Below are 14905 nucleotides of genomic sequence, written 5' to 3'. Positions count from 1 at the left end.
CCGTGTCTCCCTGGGAAGGCAGATGAGTCCACACCAGGTGACAAAGAGTTAAGTCGGACCCGCCTAGCAACCCCAAACCACGGCGCTTCCGCGACAAATCCAGCATTTGGTGATTTCAGTCCAGATGGAGTCCTGTTTGGGCTGTGCAGCTCCCTGAAGCCGCGAAGAGCCGCAGCAACTGACCGTCCCGCCCAGGTCCTGTCCCCGCGGGGCAGGGGACTCCGCAGCAGGCCAACCGAGGGTCAGGGGCACAAGGCTGGACCCCAGACAAGGCAGGAAACCGAGCGCCAGGGTATTGAGGAAGAGCTGGACCCGGGCTGCGGATGCAGGGGAGCGTTGCTAGGAGACAAGGTGAGTGTGGGCGGGTGACGCCTGCGTGTGGGCGGGCCGCGGTCCAGGCAGGAGGGGTTGGGGAGATGGCTGCCTGCAGGAGGTCACTGCTGACCTCAGGAAGGGCGATGATCGCCAGGGCTCGAAGTAAGAGCCAGCCGGAGGACGGGTGCTCCTCAGGAGGGGGATCGCAGCCCCCCGCGGGCCTCGCCCGTCCCATGTTCACTGACGTTTTGAAAATAAAACGCTGCGTGGTTGTCACTGGCCAAGGAGACACCAAAGACTTCTCTAAGGAATGAATGGGCACACATGGCGCGGTCCAGCCACTACCTGGAATATTATACAGCCATGAAGGGCGTTCTGACCCCTGCTCGAATGCAGGTGGCTCTGGAGGACAGAATGCCCAGTGACATGGGCCACACACCACAGGGTTGGTGTCATCAGACCCACAGAGATAGGAAGTGGTTCAGTGAGGGCCCTGGGCAGGGGAGGGCATGGAGTTAGTGTGGGATGGGGACAACGGTGCCAGTGGCAGTGGGAGTGAGCGAGCCGAGCTGCATGTGGAACTGTATGGGGAAAAGTGACTTTCATGTCACAGGTATTTGTTAAAATTTTGGATATTGCCAGGTGGTGGTGGCGCACGCCTTTAATGCCAGCACTCGGGAGGCAGAGGCAGGCGGATCTCTGTGAGTTCGAGGCCAGCCTGGTCTACAAGAGCGAGTTCCAGGACAGCCAGGGCTACACAGAGAAACCCTGTCTCAGACAACAGCAAAGTTTATCTGTGTGCATGCGTGTGTGGTTGTGGGCATGTGTGTGAGGCTGTGGTCAGAGACCAACCCTCGGAAGTCTCTCTTCATGGTGTGTGTCACAGAGAGTCTATGCAGGCGTGGGACAGCCTCACCCTCTGGGTTCTCACTCCGGCTCTGTGTCCTGGTTTTTGGACACGCGATGCGGGTGGGTGGCCTATGAGCATATTATTTTAATCCCCGTTCTTCTTCAGCCAACACGACAGGAAACCAACTCCTATCGCCAGTTCTTGTATGGTCCTGAGCCAGCCTGGGCTACACAGTGAAACACTGCCATAAAAACTAAAAAGGATGGTAGTGGGTGACAGCAACTGGGCCCCAAAGAGAGCAAGGCTCATTTCCCAGCAGGAAGCCTGGTCCTTCCCTGAATCTGGGAGGCCCCTAGCATGAGAAGCACCAAGCAGAGCTAATTTTAAAGGCGTGTTAATTGGGGCAGCAGGATCTGGCCAGGGATGCAGGCTGCAGGGGAGGCATCTCCATGGCAACTGAGATGCCTAAGTGTCCCCAGTGCATCGACTGATGGCGGTGAGTGCCAGGGCCTTAGTTTCTCCATCTACAAGATGGGCACAATGTCTGCTCCCTGCACAGGGAAGCAGACAGCTCCTGACACCTCTGAAAGTAGTGGCTTTATAAAAATCCATTTGGAGAGCCGGGCATGGTGGCACACACCTGTCATCCCAGCACTCAGGATGCTGAGGCAGGAGCATGGCCAGTTCTAGGCTAGCCTGGACTATGAAAGTGTCTTAAAGAGAAGTGTTAGGGCACTTTCTACCTGTTCTTTAGACAGAGACTCACGTAGCCATCCCAGGTAGCTGAGGCTGACCTTGAACTCCTGACCCTCCTGCTTCAGTCTCCCCCATTACTGGAATGACAGGCGCATACCACCACACCTGGTGTATATGGTGCTGGGGTAGAGACCAGGGCTTCGTACACACCAGGCAAGTGCTGTGCCCATGAGCCCAGCCCCAGCCCCCTGCGGCGTGAAAAACTTGCTTAAACACGTTCCTGTCCCACGTCAAGTGTCCAGGGCTTCACAGAATAGGGCTGTGGTCAGCCGTGCCACATGTGGGCAAGAGCTTCCTGGCTGTGGTGTTTCCTCTGCTCGTTCTGTGGCTCAGCACGTCTGTCAGGCAACTGCAACAGCTTACCAACGAAAATGGATCCTTAGTGTTCCTGGAATCACTGCCTCGGGGCCCCCAATGAGAGGGTAACCACACCTCAGATCCCCCCCAGCTCTGCCAAGACCAGAGTGCCCAAAGCCACTGATGATGGGGCCTGGGTTTGTTTTAGGCAGTGCCCTCCTGATCTTTCCATCCTCCTGCCTCAGCCTCCCTCTAACCCACAGGGACAGTACTATTATCATTTAACACAAAAGCTTTACTTTTTTGTTTTTTTTTTTTTTCAACAAGGTCCCAGGTAGTTCAGCCTGGCCTCAGGCTGACTCCGTAGCTGAGGCTGACTTTAACTCTTTTCCCGGTTGCTTCTACCTCCCCAGTGCTGGGGTGACAGGCCTATAACACCACAGTGTGCCACTTACTGAGCCCCCAGCCCCAGGTCTGGTTTTCTGCATCTTTGCCAGCTGTACCAGAGAAAACATCTGGACAAAGTCCATTTGGCAAAGCAACCGGGGAGGCGGTTGAGGTCAGCAGCTCACAGCACTACGACCTCCACGCTGCAGCCACGGCCCCTCAACCTGGGTTTCCACCCCCCTGCTGCGCTGTGAGCCTGGCCCATGCACATACAAGTACTTTCAGAAAGGCCAGGCTCCTCCTGCTGTGGGGATGCTCCGGCTCCGGCTCCGGCCTGTAAGGCCCCAGCACCGCATGAATGGAGCCTGTGCAGAAGGAGTCAGATCTTATCAGAAAGCAGCCAGTTACCGCGTAAGTTTGGGCCACGGCTGCACCTGTGGGTATCTCCTGCAGCGTGGGAGCTGCGTGATGGAGGCAGTAGGAAGGAAGCCTCCGGGTCAGTTCCTGTGACTCAGACGTGTGGTGTCTTCAGCAATTAGGGTCAGCCAAGAGCAGAAGTTGGTTTGCAGTCTCTGGTCCTCCCTGGCCCATGGCTCCTAGGTTGGCTGGCTGGAGACCTGTGGCTGTGGTCTCACAGCCATCCATGAGGGCACGTTTGTCCAGACTTGTCCGCTACTACTGAGCCGCCCCAACCCACCCCTGCTCTCTTCTTAATTAGTTAAATAGGTTTTATTTAATTTTATTCGGTTTCTGTTTGTTTGGTGTTTTTGTTGTTTTGTTTTTTCGTTCTTTTTTGTTTTTGTTTTCTGGGTTTTGTTTTGTTTTTTTTTTTTTTTTTTTTTTTTTTTTTTTTTTTTTTTTTTTTTACAGTCAAGGTCTCACCATGCAGCTCTCTAGCCCAGGCTGGCCTTGAACTCAGAGATCTGCCTTCTTCTGCCTCCTGAGTTCTGGGAAAACATTCGAGAGCCCCACAGCAGAATGAGCCTGGCATTTCTGAAAGTACTTGTATGTGCGTGGGCCAGGCTCACAGCTCAGCGGGGAGTGGAGGCCCAGGCTGAGAGGCCGTGACTGCAGCGTGGAGGTCGTTGTGCTGTGAGCTGCTTGCCTTGATCGCCTCCCCACACAGGGAGCTCCTTCCAATTCCTTGTACTTGCGCGTGCGCGAGCCGTTCCGCGCTCCTAGCCTTTCCAGGGTGGTCTATGGAAGGCCGGGACTCAGCGAGGACCCAGAGAACATCGGGCACCAATCACCCCGGCACCCAGCAACCCGCCCGGGAGGCGGAGCGGGAGGAGGCGGTAGCGCGGCCCGCAGTGCGGCCGGCGCTAGGACCCGCAGGGGCTCCGAGCCGGGTCCCCTCCATCCTCGCCCCAAAATGAGGAAGCGGAGCAAGTTGCTCCGAGTTGAGCCTTGGGGCGCACGACCCGCTGGCGGGCACCCTCCCGGGGTTGCGCCCTGAGCAGGTGAGCGCGTGCGCGCGGGTGGAGAGGGGACGCCCCTCAAAACGGTCCTGGACCCGGGGACGTCAGGTGCCAAGGCTGGGTATTTTTTTTTCTGGGTGCGGCGTGCGCGTCTCTGAGTGCGCGCGCCCTGGTGGTCACTGCAGGGCCCATGTGTGCTGCAGACACACGCACAGGTGCCCGCGTCTAGCCAGCACCCGTGTCTAGCCGGCACCCGTGTCGTGCACACACTCATGGCAGGGTGGCACCTGTGCCCAGATGCACGTGCGCCTCCGCCTGCGCGCAGCTGCCCTGCAAACCCCACTGAGCCCGAGGGCAGAAGCGCACCCCAACCTCCTGCCCTGGCCCCTGCCAGGCACCAGCTGGGTACCCCAGCAGTCACTGCCCTGCGCTGTCCTTGCTGGGGTCGTGTGGGTCCTTCCAGATGCTTCCTTAGTGACCCCTGGTGACCTGAGGAGCCTCGTAGGAGCCAGGCCTTCCCAGACTCCACCCAGGGTCAGATTCCCGGGAATGACCTTGAGTCACCGCCCCTGCCCACGGCCCAGGAAAGAGGAAGCTGCGGGCCCAGCTCCTGGCACTGTCCTCCCCACACACAACCCTGGCTTCCACCAGAGTCATCGGATCCCTACACTCCTGCCGCTAGGCCTCAGTTTCCCTTCCGGAGCAATGGCAGGGCAAGGCTCTGGGGTCTCCTGGCTGGCCTTTGATGGCTGGGAGTCTAAGGACCTCCCTCGGGTAAAGATAACTTCCCAAAGCCTGGGCTGCAGAGGGGGTCACTACCTAAGCCGTCTGAGGGCTGATGGAGGAGGCTCTTTGCCTCGTGGTGCTGCCTCCACCCGGCCAGGCCCAGCGGAAGGAACTGAACCTGGGACATCTAAGCGTGACACTGACTCCTCCACAGGTGAGCCCTCGCTTCCTCCGAGCCTGGCACCCCTCGCCTATCGCAGCTAGGATGCCAACCGTGAGTCACTAGACCATCCTCAACTGTCCTGGGGGAGGGCGTGTGCCCCAAGGCAAGCTCCCACCCCTGACATTCCCCCAGGGACTGGGCCAGTCTGGCCACCCAGGCCTCTACATGTGACTGTGATTCTGGTCTCTCTATTTCTCTTTCTATCTCTGACTCAGTATCCCTTCCATCCACTCCAAGTTTGCTTTTATTTATCTATTTACTTACTTACTTATTTATTGTTTTATTTTGCTTTGGAGACCAGGTCTCACTATGCAGATGTGCCTGGCTTGGAACTCAGTATATAGGCCAGGTTGGCCTCAAATTCAGAAATCCACCTGCCTCTGCCTTCCAAGTTTTAGAACTACAGGTGTGGGCCACCACCCCCAGAATTAGTTTTTAGTTTTTTGAGAAAAGTCTCACTGCAGCCCAGGCTGGCCTTTAACTGGTCTGGAATCCTCCTGTCTCAGCAACCTGAGTGCTAGGCTACTGGCCCATGTCTTCACCATTCCTTTGTCCTGTCTTCACCAGCTCCCAGTTTCTCCCAGGTCTCCCTGTCCCTCCCAATTTTCACAGCTCCCTTCTGTCCCTGACATCCCCCGGCCTCTGTCTCATCCCCAGAGGCGATGGGCCCCTGGGACTCAATGTATGACCAAGTGTGAGAACTCACGCCCCAAGCCTGGTGAGCTGGCCTTTCGCAAGGGCGACATGGTGACCATCTTGGAGGCCTGTGAGGTGAGGGGGGCGCTGAAGAGCAGTTGGGGTGCATTTAGGGGTGCCAGGACAGACTCCCCGAGCTCCTTCCCTCCCGGTGCAGGACAAGGGCTGGTACCGCGCCAAGCACCACGGCAGTGGGCAGGAGGGGTTGCTGGCGGCCACTGCTCTGCGCCAGCGGGAGGCCCTCTCTGCAGACCCCAAGCTCAGCCTCATGCCGTGAGTGGTGCCCTGATGGGGTGGGTGGCATTAGGGCCCCATCCGCCTGCGCCACACTGTATCCTCTCCCCACGGGTCTCCACAGATGGTTCCACGGTAAGATCTCGGGCCAGGAAGCTGTGCAGCAGCTGCAGCCACCCGAGGACGGGCTGTTTCTCGTGCGGGAGTCGGCTCGTCACCCCGGAGACTACGTCCTGTGTGTTAGTTTTGGCCGAGACGTCATCCACTACCGTGTCCTGCATCGAGATGGCCACCTCACCATCGACGAGGCCGTGTGTTTCTGTAATCTGATGGACATGGTGGAGGTGACCTGTGGGAAACCACTGGAGCAGGAGGGGTAGCAAGATGGAGTGTGGGGGGGTCTCCAGGAGCCTCACTTGTCCCTAGAACCGGGGTCACTTCTCCAGGGAGTCTCACGAGGACAACAATCGCCCCCCTCACCTCCCATTCCGCACCCCCACTATTACCATGGAAACCAGTCACCTTAGCCTGGTGCAGGAGTAATTCTGTCTACCCCACTGTGGAGACTGTGGTGGGAGGAGTGAGGGGCAGGGTCCCTGGAGGTAGAGGCTTATGACTCCCACTCCCCACAGCATTACACCAGGGACAAGGGGGCCATCTGCACCAAGCTGGTGAAGCCCAAGAGGAAACAGGGTGCCAAGTCGGCCGAGGAGGAGCTTGCAAAGGGTACGGCAGTCACCCAGGAGAGATCTTCTCATACACACCAGCCCAGAGGCAACCTCAGCCTTCCACCTCTCAGCCTTAATCACTCATCCTTAAGCCCCTGCCATGGCTTTGTTAAGCCCTAGTCTTCCAAGCCTGGCTGTCACATGTCTCCTGTGGGGCCTGGAGGCCCAGAGACAAACCCAGGGTAGAACGAGGTGTCTGTCCTGCTAGACTCTTTAGAGCTAGGGAATGGAGAGCTTTGGGGGGAAGGAGGGGGCCTTTCAGAAGCAGGGTGTGTATAGAGTGCAAAAGCCTGCCAGAGACAAGATCAGGAATATTCCAGAACCTGTGTATCCCTTCCCAGTGGCTTGGAGGGGCCCAGGTGCACAGCCCCTAGCCCTGAGGGAGGTCCTGAAGCCAGGGCTGAAGTCCGGGGAACCCCGTGGGACTGAATTCTGATGACGTCCTGGACAGCCTGTGGCTTGCAGGATTGTAACTGGCACCGGGGGGGAGGGGGGAGTGTCCACCATACAGCCTTGGGGCAGCTGCTGGGTGGGCACATGCGTAGCTCTGGGGATGTTAGCGCTCCACAGCTCACTGGACACAAGCGGGATGTGGCTCTGACCAGGTCTCTCTGCCCCTGCAGCTGGCTGGCTACTCGATCTGCAGCACCTGACTCTGGGAGCACAGATTGGAGAGGGGGAGTTCGGAGGTGAGGAGGGGCGCAGAAGGCAATGCCGGCACCTCCCCAGGCTGTACAGGTGGCTGGGCGCAGCCCCGCCTTCACCTCCTAGGAGCTTTGCTCAGAATGCTTTCCCTGTATGCATTATCCGGGACTTAGACCAGAGGACAGTAAACACGCCGCGGTCACCATGCCTTGTCCATCCCGAGCGGCTGGAAACTATGCAAACATGGGCAGAACCTGTGGGCTTCTTCATGGAACAGAAATTTGAATTCTGAATAATGAGACAGCCATTGTATTTGCATTAATTATTTCTCTTTTGGGGACTGGGGATAGACCCAGGCCACGCCCCCAGTCCCTCATTGGGGATTCTGGGCGGGGCTCCACCCTGACCACGCCCCCAGCCCCTCTCTGGAGGATTCTAGGCAGGGCTGTCAGCAGGTCTGTCTGTTTTGCTGGTGGTCCTGAGCTCTATCCACCCCCCCACACACAGCCGTCCTGCAGGGTGAGTACCTGGGGCAGAAGGTGGCCGTGAAGAACATCAAGTGTGACGTCACAGCCCAGGCCTTCCTGGATGAGACGGCCGTGATGACGTGAGTGGCTGGGTGGGGCTGGGTCCCAGGGTTGGGGTACCGGTCTGTACTCACTTCCCACCACCCCCCACCTCCTGCCCCACCCCGCACCCCCAGAAAGCTGCAGCACAGGAACCTGGTACGGCTCCTAGGCGTGATCCTGCACCACGGCTTGTACATTGTCATGGAGCACGTGAGCAAGGTGTGTGGGGTGGCAGATGGGTGGATGGGCGGGGTGGCCCAACAGCCTGGAGACCCCCAGGTCCCTCCCCCCCCAAACAGGGCAACCTGGTGAACTTCCTGCGCACGCGGGGCCGCGCCCTCGTGAGCACATCTCAGCTCCTGCAGTTTTCCCTGTAAGTGACATTCCTTCCGGGAAGGTAGGTCCTGAAGTTGAAGGGGAAACTGAGGCCTGAGTGCAGGGTGACTGGCCTTGTCTGTCCCTAGACATGTTGCTGAGGGCATGGAGTACCTGGAAGGCAAGAAGCTGGTACACCGGGACCTGGCTGCTCGCAACATCCTGGTCTCTGAGGACCTGGTGGCCAAGGTCAGTGACTTTGGCCTAGCCAAGGCTGAGCGGAAGGGACTGGACTCCAGCCGGCTGCCAGTCAAGTGGTCAGCACCCGAGGCTCTCAAGAATGGGGTGAGCAGTGTTCCACTCCACCCGTCTGAGGTTTTGGGGTTCCTCAGAGGGAGCTTGATGTTGTGACTGCTGTGTGACCCTACACATATCCCTCGACCTCTCTGAGCGTCAAGGGAAAATGGGTCCTCCAGTGAGCCCCAGGGCACAGGGCAGCCCTTCTGGCACGGACTTAGCATGGAGGGGAGAGTAGCCTAGGAGCGTGTCCAGAGAGGCCACGAGGCTCCTGCTCACCCTGACCTCTGCCCCCACAGCGGTTTTCCAGCAAATCAGACGTCTGGAGTTTTGGGGTGCTGCTGTGGGAAGTTTTCTCATATGGAAGAGCTCCGTACCCCAAGATGGTGAGCAGCGCCCTGGGAAGGGGTACCCTGTGCATCCTATGTTGCTGACCTCCCACCCACGCTCCATGCTCTGTGTCTGCAGTCGCTGAAGGAGGTCTCAGAGGCTGTAGAAAAGGGTTACCGCATGGAGCCCCCCGACGGCTGCCCAGGCTCTGTGCACACTCTCATGGGCAGCTGCTGGGAGGCCGAGCCTGCACGCAGACCTCCCTTTCGCAAAATAGCAGAGAAGCTGGGCCGCGAGCTCCGCAGCGCGGGCACCGCAGCTCCCATTGCAGGACAGGAAGCTGAGGGTTCAGCTCCCCCACGGAGCCAGGATCCCTGACCCTGAAGCAGGGAGCAAGAGGACACAGGTTCACGGTCACAGCACCAGTATGGGCCAGTGCGCAGGCTCCAGAGTCCCCGAACCCCCACAACCAGGACACCCAATAAAGAGTGATCAGAAGGACTGGTACATTTGTGTCTCTGTGAAGCCCGCGTCTGCCACCAGCTGCTCGGGCTCCCTGCACTTGGCTGTGGCAGGCCTCACCTGCCCCCACTGTCCTGAGTCCACATGATTATTGATGCCTGTGATGCTGCCCCAAGTCCCTGCCTACTGTACCTTGCCCCTGCCAGCCTGTGAGGCTAGGGGCCTCTGGGGAATAGCCGGGTTGGGGACCTGCTTGTCATCAGCCCCCAGGGCCTTGCCTCCTCCATCCTCTCTTATCTTCAGTAGACCCAGGGGCACCTGCTGGGGAGCCTGAGTCACTGCAGGCTAAGGAGGTGCTACAGAAGAGAGCCTAGAGCCCCCCCCCCCCCCCCCCCCCGTAGCAGCACTAAGTTGGGGCATTCAGATCACATCCCATCTCACAGTGTGGGGTGAATGAGGGATGTCCATGTCACAGAAGGACAGAAGGACAGGTACCAGGATAGCAAGTCTCTTGCCCATAGAGAAGGTGAGAGGGCGCAGAGGGGCCCAGACTTTCTGGATCCAAGGCCAAGTTGGTTTTCTTCCATGGAATTTCAGACATCAAAGTAGAGCCAAGCTGGAGGTCAAAGGCTGTGTCAGGAACATTGAGAGCGTAGCAGACAGGACGCTGTCAACCTTCACATCCCTACTACCAACGAGGCCCATCCCACAACCACCAACTCCCCACCTTCCAGACCACCCTGCTTCTCTCCACCTTGCCACTCACCCACCCCCTGCTGGCCCGTCCACAGGTGTGGCAATACCCACATACTGTGCTGACACCAAGCAGTCAAGAAGACACAAGATTTCCCTCTTAAACTCAGTGGCATCTTCACGCTGCAGCAAGAACTACGGAGAGCTGGGGAACTCACTCTGGCCCATGCTGGTGTTGCCATGCCAACAGTATGGCAAACACTGACCAAGGGGAAGGAGGAGGTCCAGGTGCTCCAGGCAGAGAGCAGGGCCTGAAAGCCCAGGGCCAGGCTGTGTCCCCAGTGGAGGAGTGCTGGAGCCCATGCGGCTGCTGCCGAGAGCAGGAGGCAGGTGGGGGAATCAGGGGCACCAGCCTGGCTCTAGTCTAACTTTGGAAGAGCCTGGAGAACCTGAGGAGCCACAAGGTGTTTGGGGTAAGATGGCTGTTGCCAAGAAAGGCTCCATAGACTCCTACTGTATAGACAGGGCCTCACACCCCTCCAGTGAGGCTCAGGAGGACAGCAGAACCACCCAATTGGTCCCAGGGAGCAGGCCCTGTCACCTTGGTGTCTATGTGGCCTGCTGCACCGTCTTGTGCAGGACTTTCCCCGCACGCAATCTCACCCATTCTCGTAGTTCAGCTGGACAGAGAGCCACCTGGGGAGCTGAGGGGAACTCGGGCCACATGACACTGGCTCATGACCCAGGTGGCAAAGACAGGTTCAGCTCTGGGGTCCAACGAGGGACAAGCAAGACAAATCCCAGATGGAAGGCAACAGCACTCAGCCCTGCGCGTAGCTCCCTTTGGCTGGCCGGGATGGGGGGCTATGCTGCCCCTTTCCACCCGGAGGCCCCAGACCAGGCTGAGTCACAGCCCTCAGTGTTGACACACTTGGGTTTAGCCTTGCCTGAAGGCCTGGAGCCAAGCCCAGGACCAGCCCGCCTGCCCATCAAGGTCTGGAGCCGAGGAGTCCTAGACAGAGCTCACTGCCACAGGTTCCTGTCAGTCATTTGTTTCCATACCTGTTTATTGTGTTTGTGTGTGTGTCTGTGTGCATACGGCCTGCGTTGCCAAGCGCACACGCAGAGGTGGGAGAATTTGCAGGAATCAGTTCTGTCCCTTCCACCATGCGAGTTCTGGGGATTGAACTCGGGTCTTCACGTGGGGCAGTGAGCGCCGCTCCCCGCCGAGCCCTCTCGCTGGCCAGGGCCAGGCAGCTTCCTATGAGATGCTCCATCCTCACCCTACAGCTTCTTGTTCCTGCTTAGCCGGTTGTGACGCCAGATGTTCTGTTTGCGCAGCAGTCGCCAGTACTCACGGGACTCGGGTTCCAGCTCCTCCAGCTTTTTGGGGGGACCCAAGTTCATCTGGAATAGCCTGGGGGGAGTGTCAAGATTGCATGGCCACCCCACAGCTCCGGGGTGTAGGCAGTGTTGAGCTAGGGCTTTGGCTCTTGCCCTGGTCCCCACCTGTTCCAGCCACAGGTCTCTACTACTGCCCCAGAGCAGGCTGGGCCCTGCTCCAGGATCTGCCCAGGCCACGCCTTCCAGACACTTGACCCTGGCTCCGTGTGGAAACTCAAAATCTGGTTGACAGCCCAGGCTGCACCCGCCGTCCCTGTCTCTCCCAGTGTACTGGGAATGTGACCCCACCACACGGGCCCGTGCAGCTAACTGTCTGGTCCCCAGCTCACTCCAGGAGATACCAGGGTCTGGATAGCCAAGAATAGACACAGCCTTAAATCTCTGTCAAGGAAAACAAAGTCCCCCACCTGCCCCCTCTGCTCTCAGGGACACACGGTCCTGTGTACCAGCTCCCCATTTGCAAGCAGGAGTACCAGGGCTTGGCGTCCACAGGGACCAGGGTGGGTGAGACCCCGGGATGCCCCTGTAGGCCAGGTGGCCATCCACACTCACCACTCGGGGTACTCGGAGTCTGGCTTCAGGGCCACGTCCTGGCCTTCCTTGTAGATGTTCACCCCCATGACGTGTGTGGTCAGCCGGGCGGGGTCTGTGCACACTTCAGGGTCCTTCAGGGCCTCAGCAGGCACGCTGCCCTTGGCACCTTTGCTGCCCTTCATAACTGCAGAGGGCGAGTTCAGGTCACTGTAGGCTGCCCAGCCCTGCCCACATGCCTCCCTCTGTGAGGCCTCCTGGCTTTGGCAACCCCGGACACCACCAGGTATAACAGGGTCCCCTGGCCCCTGGCCCGAGACTGTGTGGCCTGACCACTCAGCCCCTCTTCCTTTCAGTGATGGGGGCAGGATGGTATGTGCCTGTTACCCCATGCCCAGAAGTCTCAACTGAGGCTGGGGGACCATAAGACCCTGGCTCAAAAAAATAAAAAAATATTCGAGACCAGCCTGGTCTACAAGAGCTAGTTCCAGGACAGGCTCCAAAGCCACAGAGAAACCCTGTCTCGAAAAACAAATAAATAAATAAATAAATAAATAAATAAATAAAAAATAAAATAAAAAAATAAAAACTAAGGCTAGCGATAGCGAGAGGGCTCGGCGACTCCATGCTGGCGTGGCGTATATGGCTGCCTGTGCCAAAAATAAACAAACAAAACTTATTTATTTTTAAAGACAAGATATCATTATGCAGCTTTCCTGGAACATCAAAAAAAGGTCTTTTTGTTGTTGTTGTTTGTTTGTTTTTGAAGACAGGGTTTCTCTATGTAGCCCTGACTGTTCTGGAACTCACTCTGTAGATCCGGTTGGCCTCAAACTCACAGAGATCCGCCTGCCTCTGTCTCATGAGTTCTGGGATTAAAGGTGTGCGCCATCACTGCCCGGCAGAAAAATAAAACATTTAAAAATGTATTTTATTGAGATGTGGTCTTCCTGGAATGCCTGTAACTCACAGAAACCCCTCTGCCTCTCCGTCCTGAGTGAGGGAATTAAAGGTATTGGCCACCACGTTCAGCCTCAAAACGTAATTTTTAAGAATTATCACGTGGGGGGGCACAGTAGCGCATTTGTGCGGTCGGCCATCTCCTTCCACGTTTACGTGGGTTCTGAGGATCGAACTCAGGCTTTCCCGGAAGGCACTTTCACACATTGAGATCTGGTGCCCCTTCTGGTGTGTAGATGATGCGCAGGCAGAACGGTGTAAACATAATAAATAAATCTTTTAAAAAATAGCAATAACTCAATTTCTGCGTGTGAATTTGGTATTCCAGGCGTCCCGCAGCGGCAGGCGCCTCTGGCCTCCCTGCCCTGCGCAGTAGCAGTTCCCGGAGCCCCGCCTCCCACAGCAGCGCGCCTGCGCACTACGGACTCTCCTGGCCTCGCACCGTGCCCACGTTGGTTCCTCCGGAGGTGCCTCACCTGGCTTCTTGGCGTAGTCCCGGATGGAGAGCGTTCCAGGTCCTCCGGGGACCGGGAGAGCCCGGAGCCAACAGCCGGCCCACATCCGGGAAGCTCCGAAAAGACAGGTGGCCGCCATAATGCTCGCCGGCTCGCACGTGCATGCTTCCGGGCTACGTCACGCTCCGGGGCCGCTTTAGGGCGTCGGCGGCGCCTGCTGCCTTCTGGGAAATGTAGTCGTAGCATTGGGCGGCTAGTGACTAGTTTGAACTCACGTAGTTATCACCCGTTCAAAGAGTATTTCAAGAAATTCTTGTCTTTAGATCCTCATCTACTTAAAATGTCACATTAAGTTCGTACTTGTATTCCATGTGGGATTTTTGAAAGTTTAAGAACAAGCCGGGCAGTGGTGTTGCACTCTAACCCAGCACTCGGGAGGCAGAGGCAGGCAGATCTCTGTGAGTTCGAGGCCAGCCTGAGCCACAGAATGAGTGCCAGGACAACCAAGGCTGTTACAAAGAGAAACCCTGTTTCGAAAAACAAAAACAAACAAAACAACAACAACAAAAAATCCAAAACCAAAACCCAGTCTGTTGCCATGAGAGATGGTGTCTCTTTAAGAGACAAGCCACGCCCACTCCCCCCTGCTGAGACAGGCAGATCTTTCTGTTAGCAGCCTGGGTCTTTTCCTTTTCTATCTCCCTCTCGAAGAGGCAGCTTCTCTCTCTCTCTCTCTCTCTCTCTCTCTCTCTCTCTCTCTCTCTCTCTCTCTCTCTCTCTCTCTCTCTCTCCCCCTCTCTCTCTCTCTCTCTCTCTGCCTCTCTTTCTGCCTCTCTGCTCACCTCCTCTTCTTCATAGTCCAGTAATTAAATATCCAATCTCACTCTGCATGGCATGCCTATCCATGGCTCTGTCTCTTGCCCAGCGCAGCAGCATGTCTCCCTGCCCCAGACCAGCCAGCCGCCTGCGGAGACCTGCAGCGTGGTCTCATGGCCAGCTGCCTGCTGCAGCCACTCGGGAACCTGCAGCTTTTTTATTTAATCCATGGCAGATGGAGGCAGGAGAATCAGGATCAGGGTGACTTTCTGCTCCGCATCAAGTTTGAGGTCAGCCTGGGCTATATGGCACCTTGGCTTAAACAGAAGGTGGCCGAGTGTGGTGAGCTCCACCTTAGTTCCAGCGCGTGGGAGGTAGTAGGACCCAGCCGTGACAAGCCCAATAGTTTACCCTGGTTTCGATAAAGACCACAAACAGACCACCCAGGCACCACCAGAACAGACCCATCGCTTTTTACCAGGACACCCCTAGACAAATTTCATCCAGTCAGAGGCTCTGAACCTCAGAAACTCCTCATCCCCACCCTTACTACTATAAAAACCCAACTCTAACTGAGCCCTGGGCTCTCGGATCACTCAATATGCTGGACACACGGAGAAACTGAGTTTGCAAGCATGTGTAAGAATAAAGGCTCTTTGCTTTTACACACAGGACTCGGTCTTCTAGTTGGTTTTGGGGGGAACCCATGATCTGGGCATAACAGGTGGATCCCTGTGAGTTCTAGGCCAGCCTGAGCTACATAATCAGGCCTGTAATAAAGAAGAAAGTGGAGGTGGT

At 57.1% G+C, this 14905-nt stretch overlaps 2 protein-coding genes across 3 annotated transcripts; one reads left to right on the top strand and one right to left on the bottom strand.

Annotated features, from left to right (window-relative positions):
• Positions 1–302: 302 nt before the first annotated feature.
• On the top strand, positions 303–9284 carry Matk (megakaryocyte-associated tyrosine kinase). Of its 2 annotated transcripts, none has more exons than XM_038337758.2 (13): positions 303–351; positions 4964–5023; positions 5630–5743; positions 5826–5941; positions 6027–6246; positions 6535–6628; positions 7254–7319; positions 7783–7882; positions 7979–8063; positions 8144–8217; positions 8309–8504; positions 8756–8842; positions 8925–9284. In XM_038337758.2, exons 2-13 carry the CDS (start codon positions 5015–5017, stop codon positions 9162–9164), a joined length of 1401 nt encoding a protein of 466 aa, XP_038193686.1. In that variant the 5' UTR covers positions 303–351; positions 4964–5014; the 3' UTR covers positions 9165–9284. The 2 variants fall into 2 exon arrangements, with proteins under 2 accessions (XP_038193686.1, XP_038193676.1); XM_038337748.2 differs by lacking the exon at positions 303–351 and adding an exon at positions 4576–4797.
• Positions 9285–10990: 1706 nt separating this feature from the next.
• Mrpl54 (mitochondrial ribosomal protein L54) lies at positions 10991–13469 on the bottom strand. Its single transcript, XM_038345917.2, has 3 exons — positions 13313–13469; positions 11898–12063; positions 10991–11358 (listed from the first exon to the last, which is right to left on the bottom strand). Exons 1-3 carry the CDS (start codon positions 13428–13430, stop codon positions 11226–11228), a joined length of 417 nt encoding a protein of 138 aa, XP_038201845.1. The 5' UTR covers positions 13431–13469; the 3' UTR covers positions 10991–11225.
• Between the last annotated feature and the right edge of the window lie 1436 nt (positions 13470–14905).

This window comes from Arvicola amphibius, chromosome 1 (assembly GCF_903992535.2).
Source record: "Arvicola amphibius chromosome 1, mArvAmp1.2, whole genome shotgun sequence".
NCBI lineage: Eukaryota > Metazoa > Chordata > Mammalia > Rodentia > Cricetidae > Arvicola > Arvicola amphibius.
The sequence above is the reverse complement of the archived record's forward strand: the minus strand, read 5'-3'. Positions and strand labels throughout refer to the sequence as shown.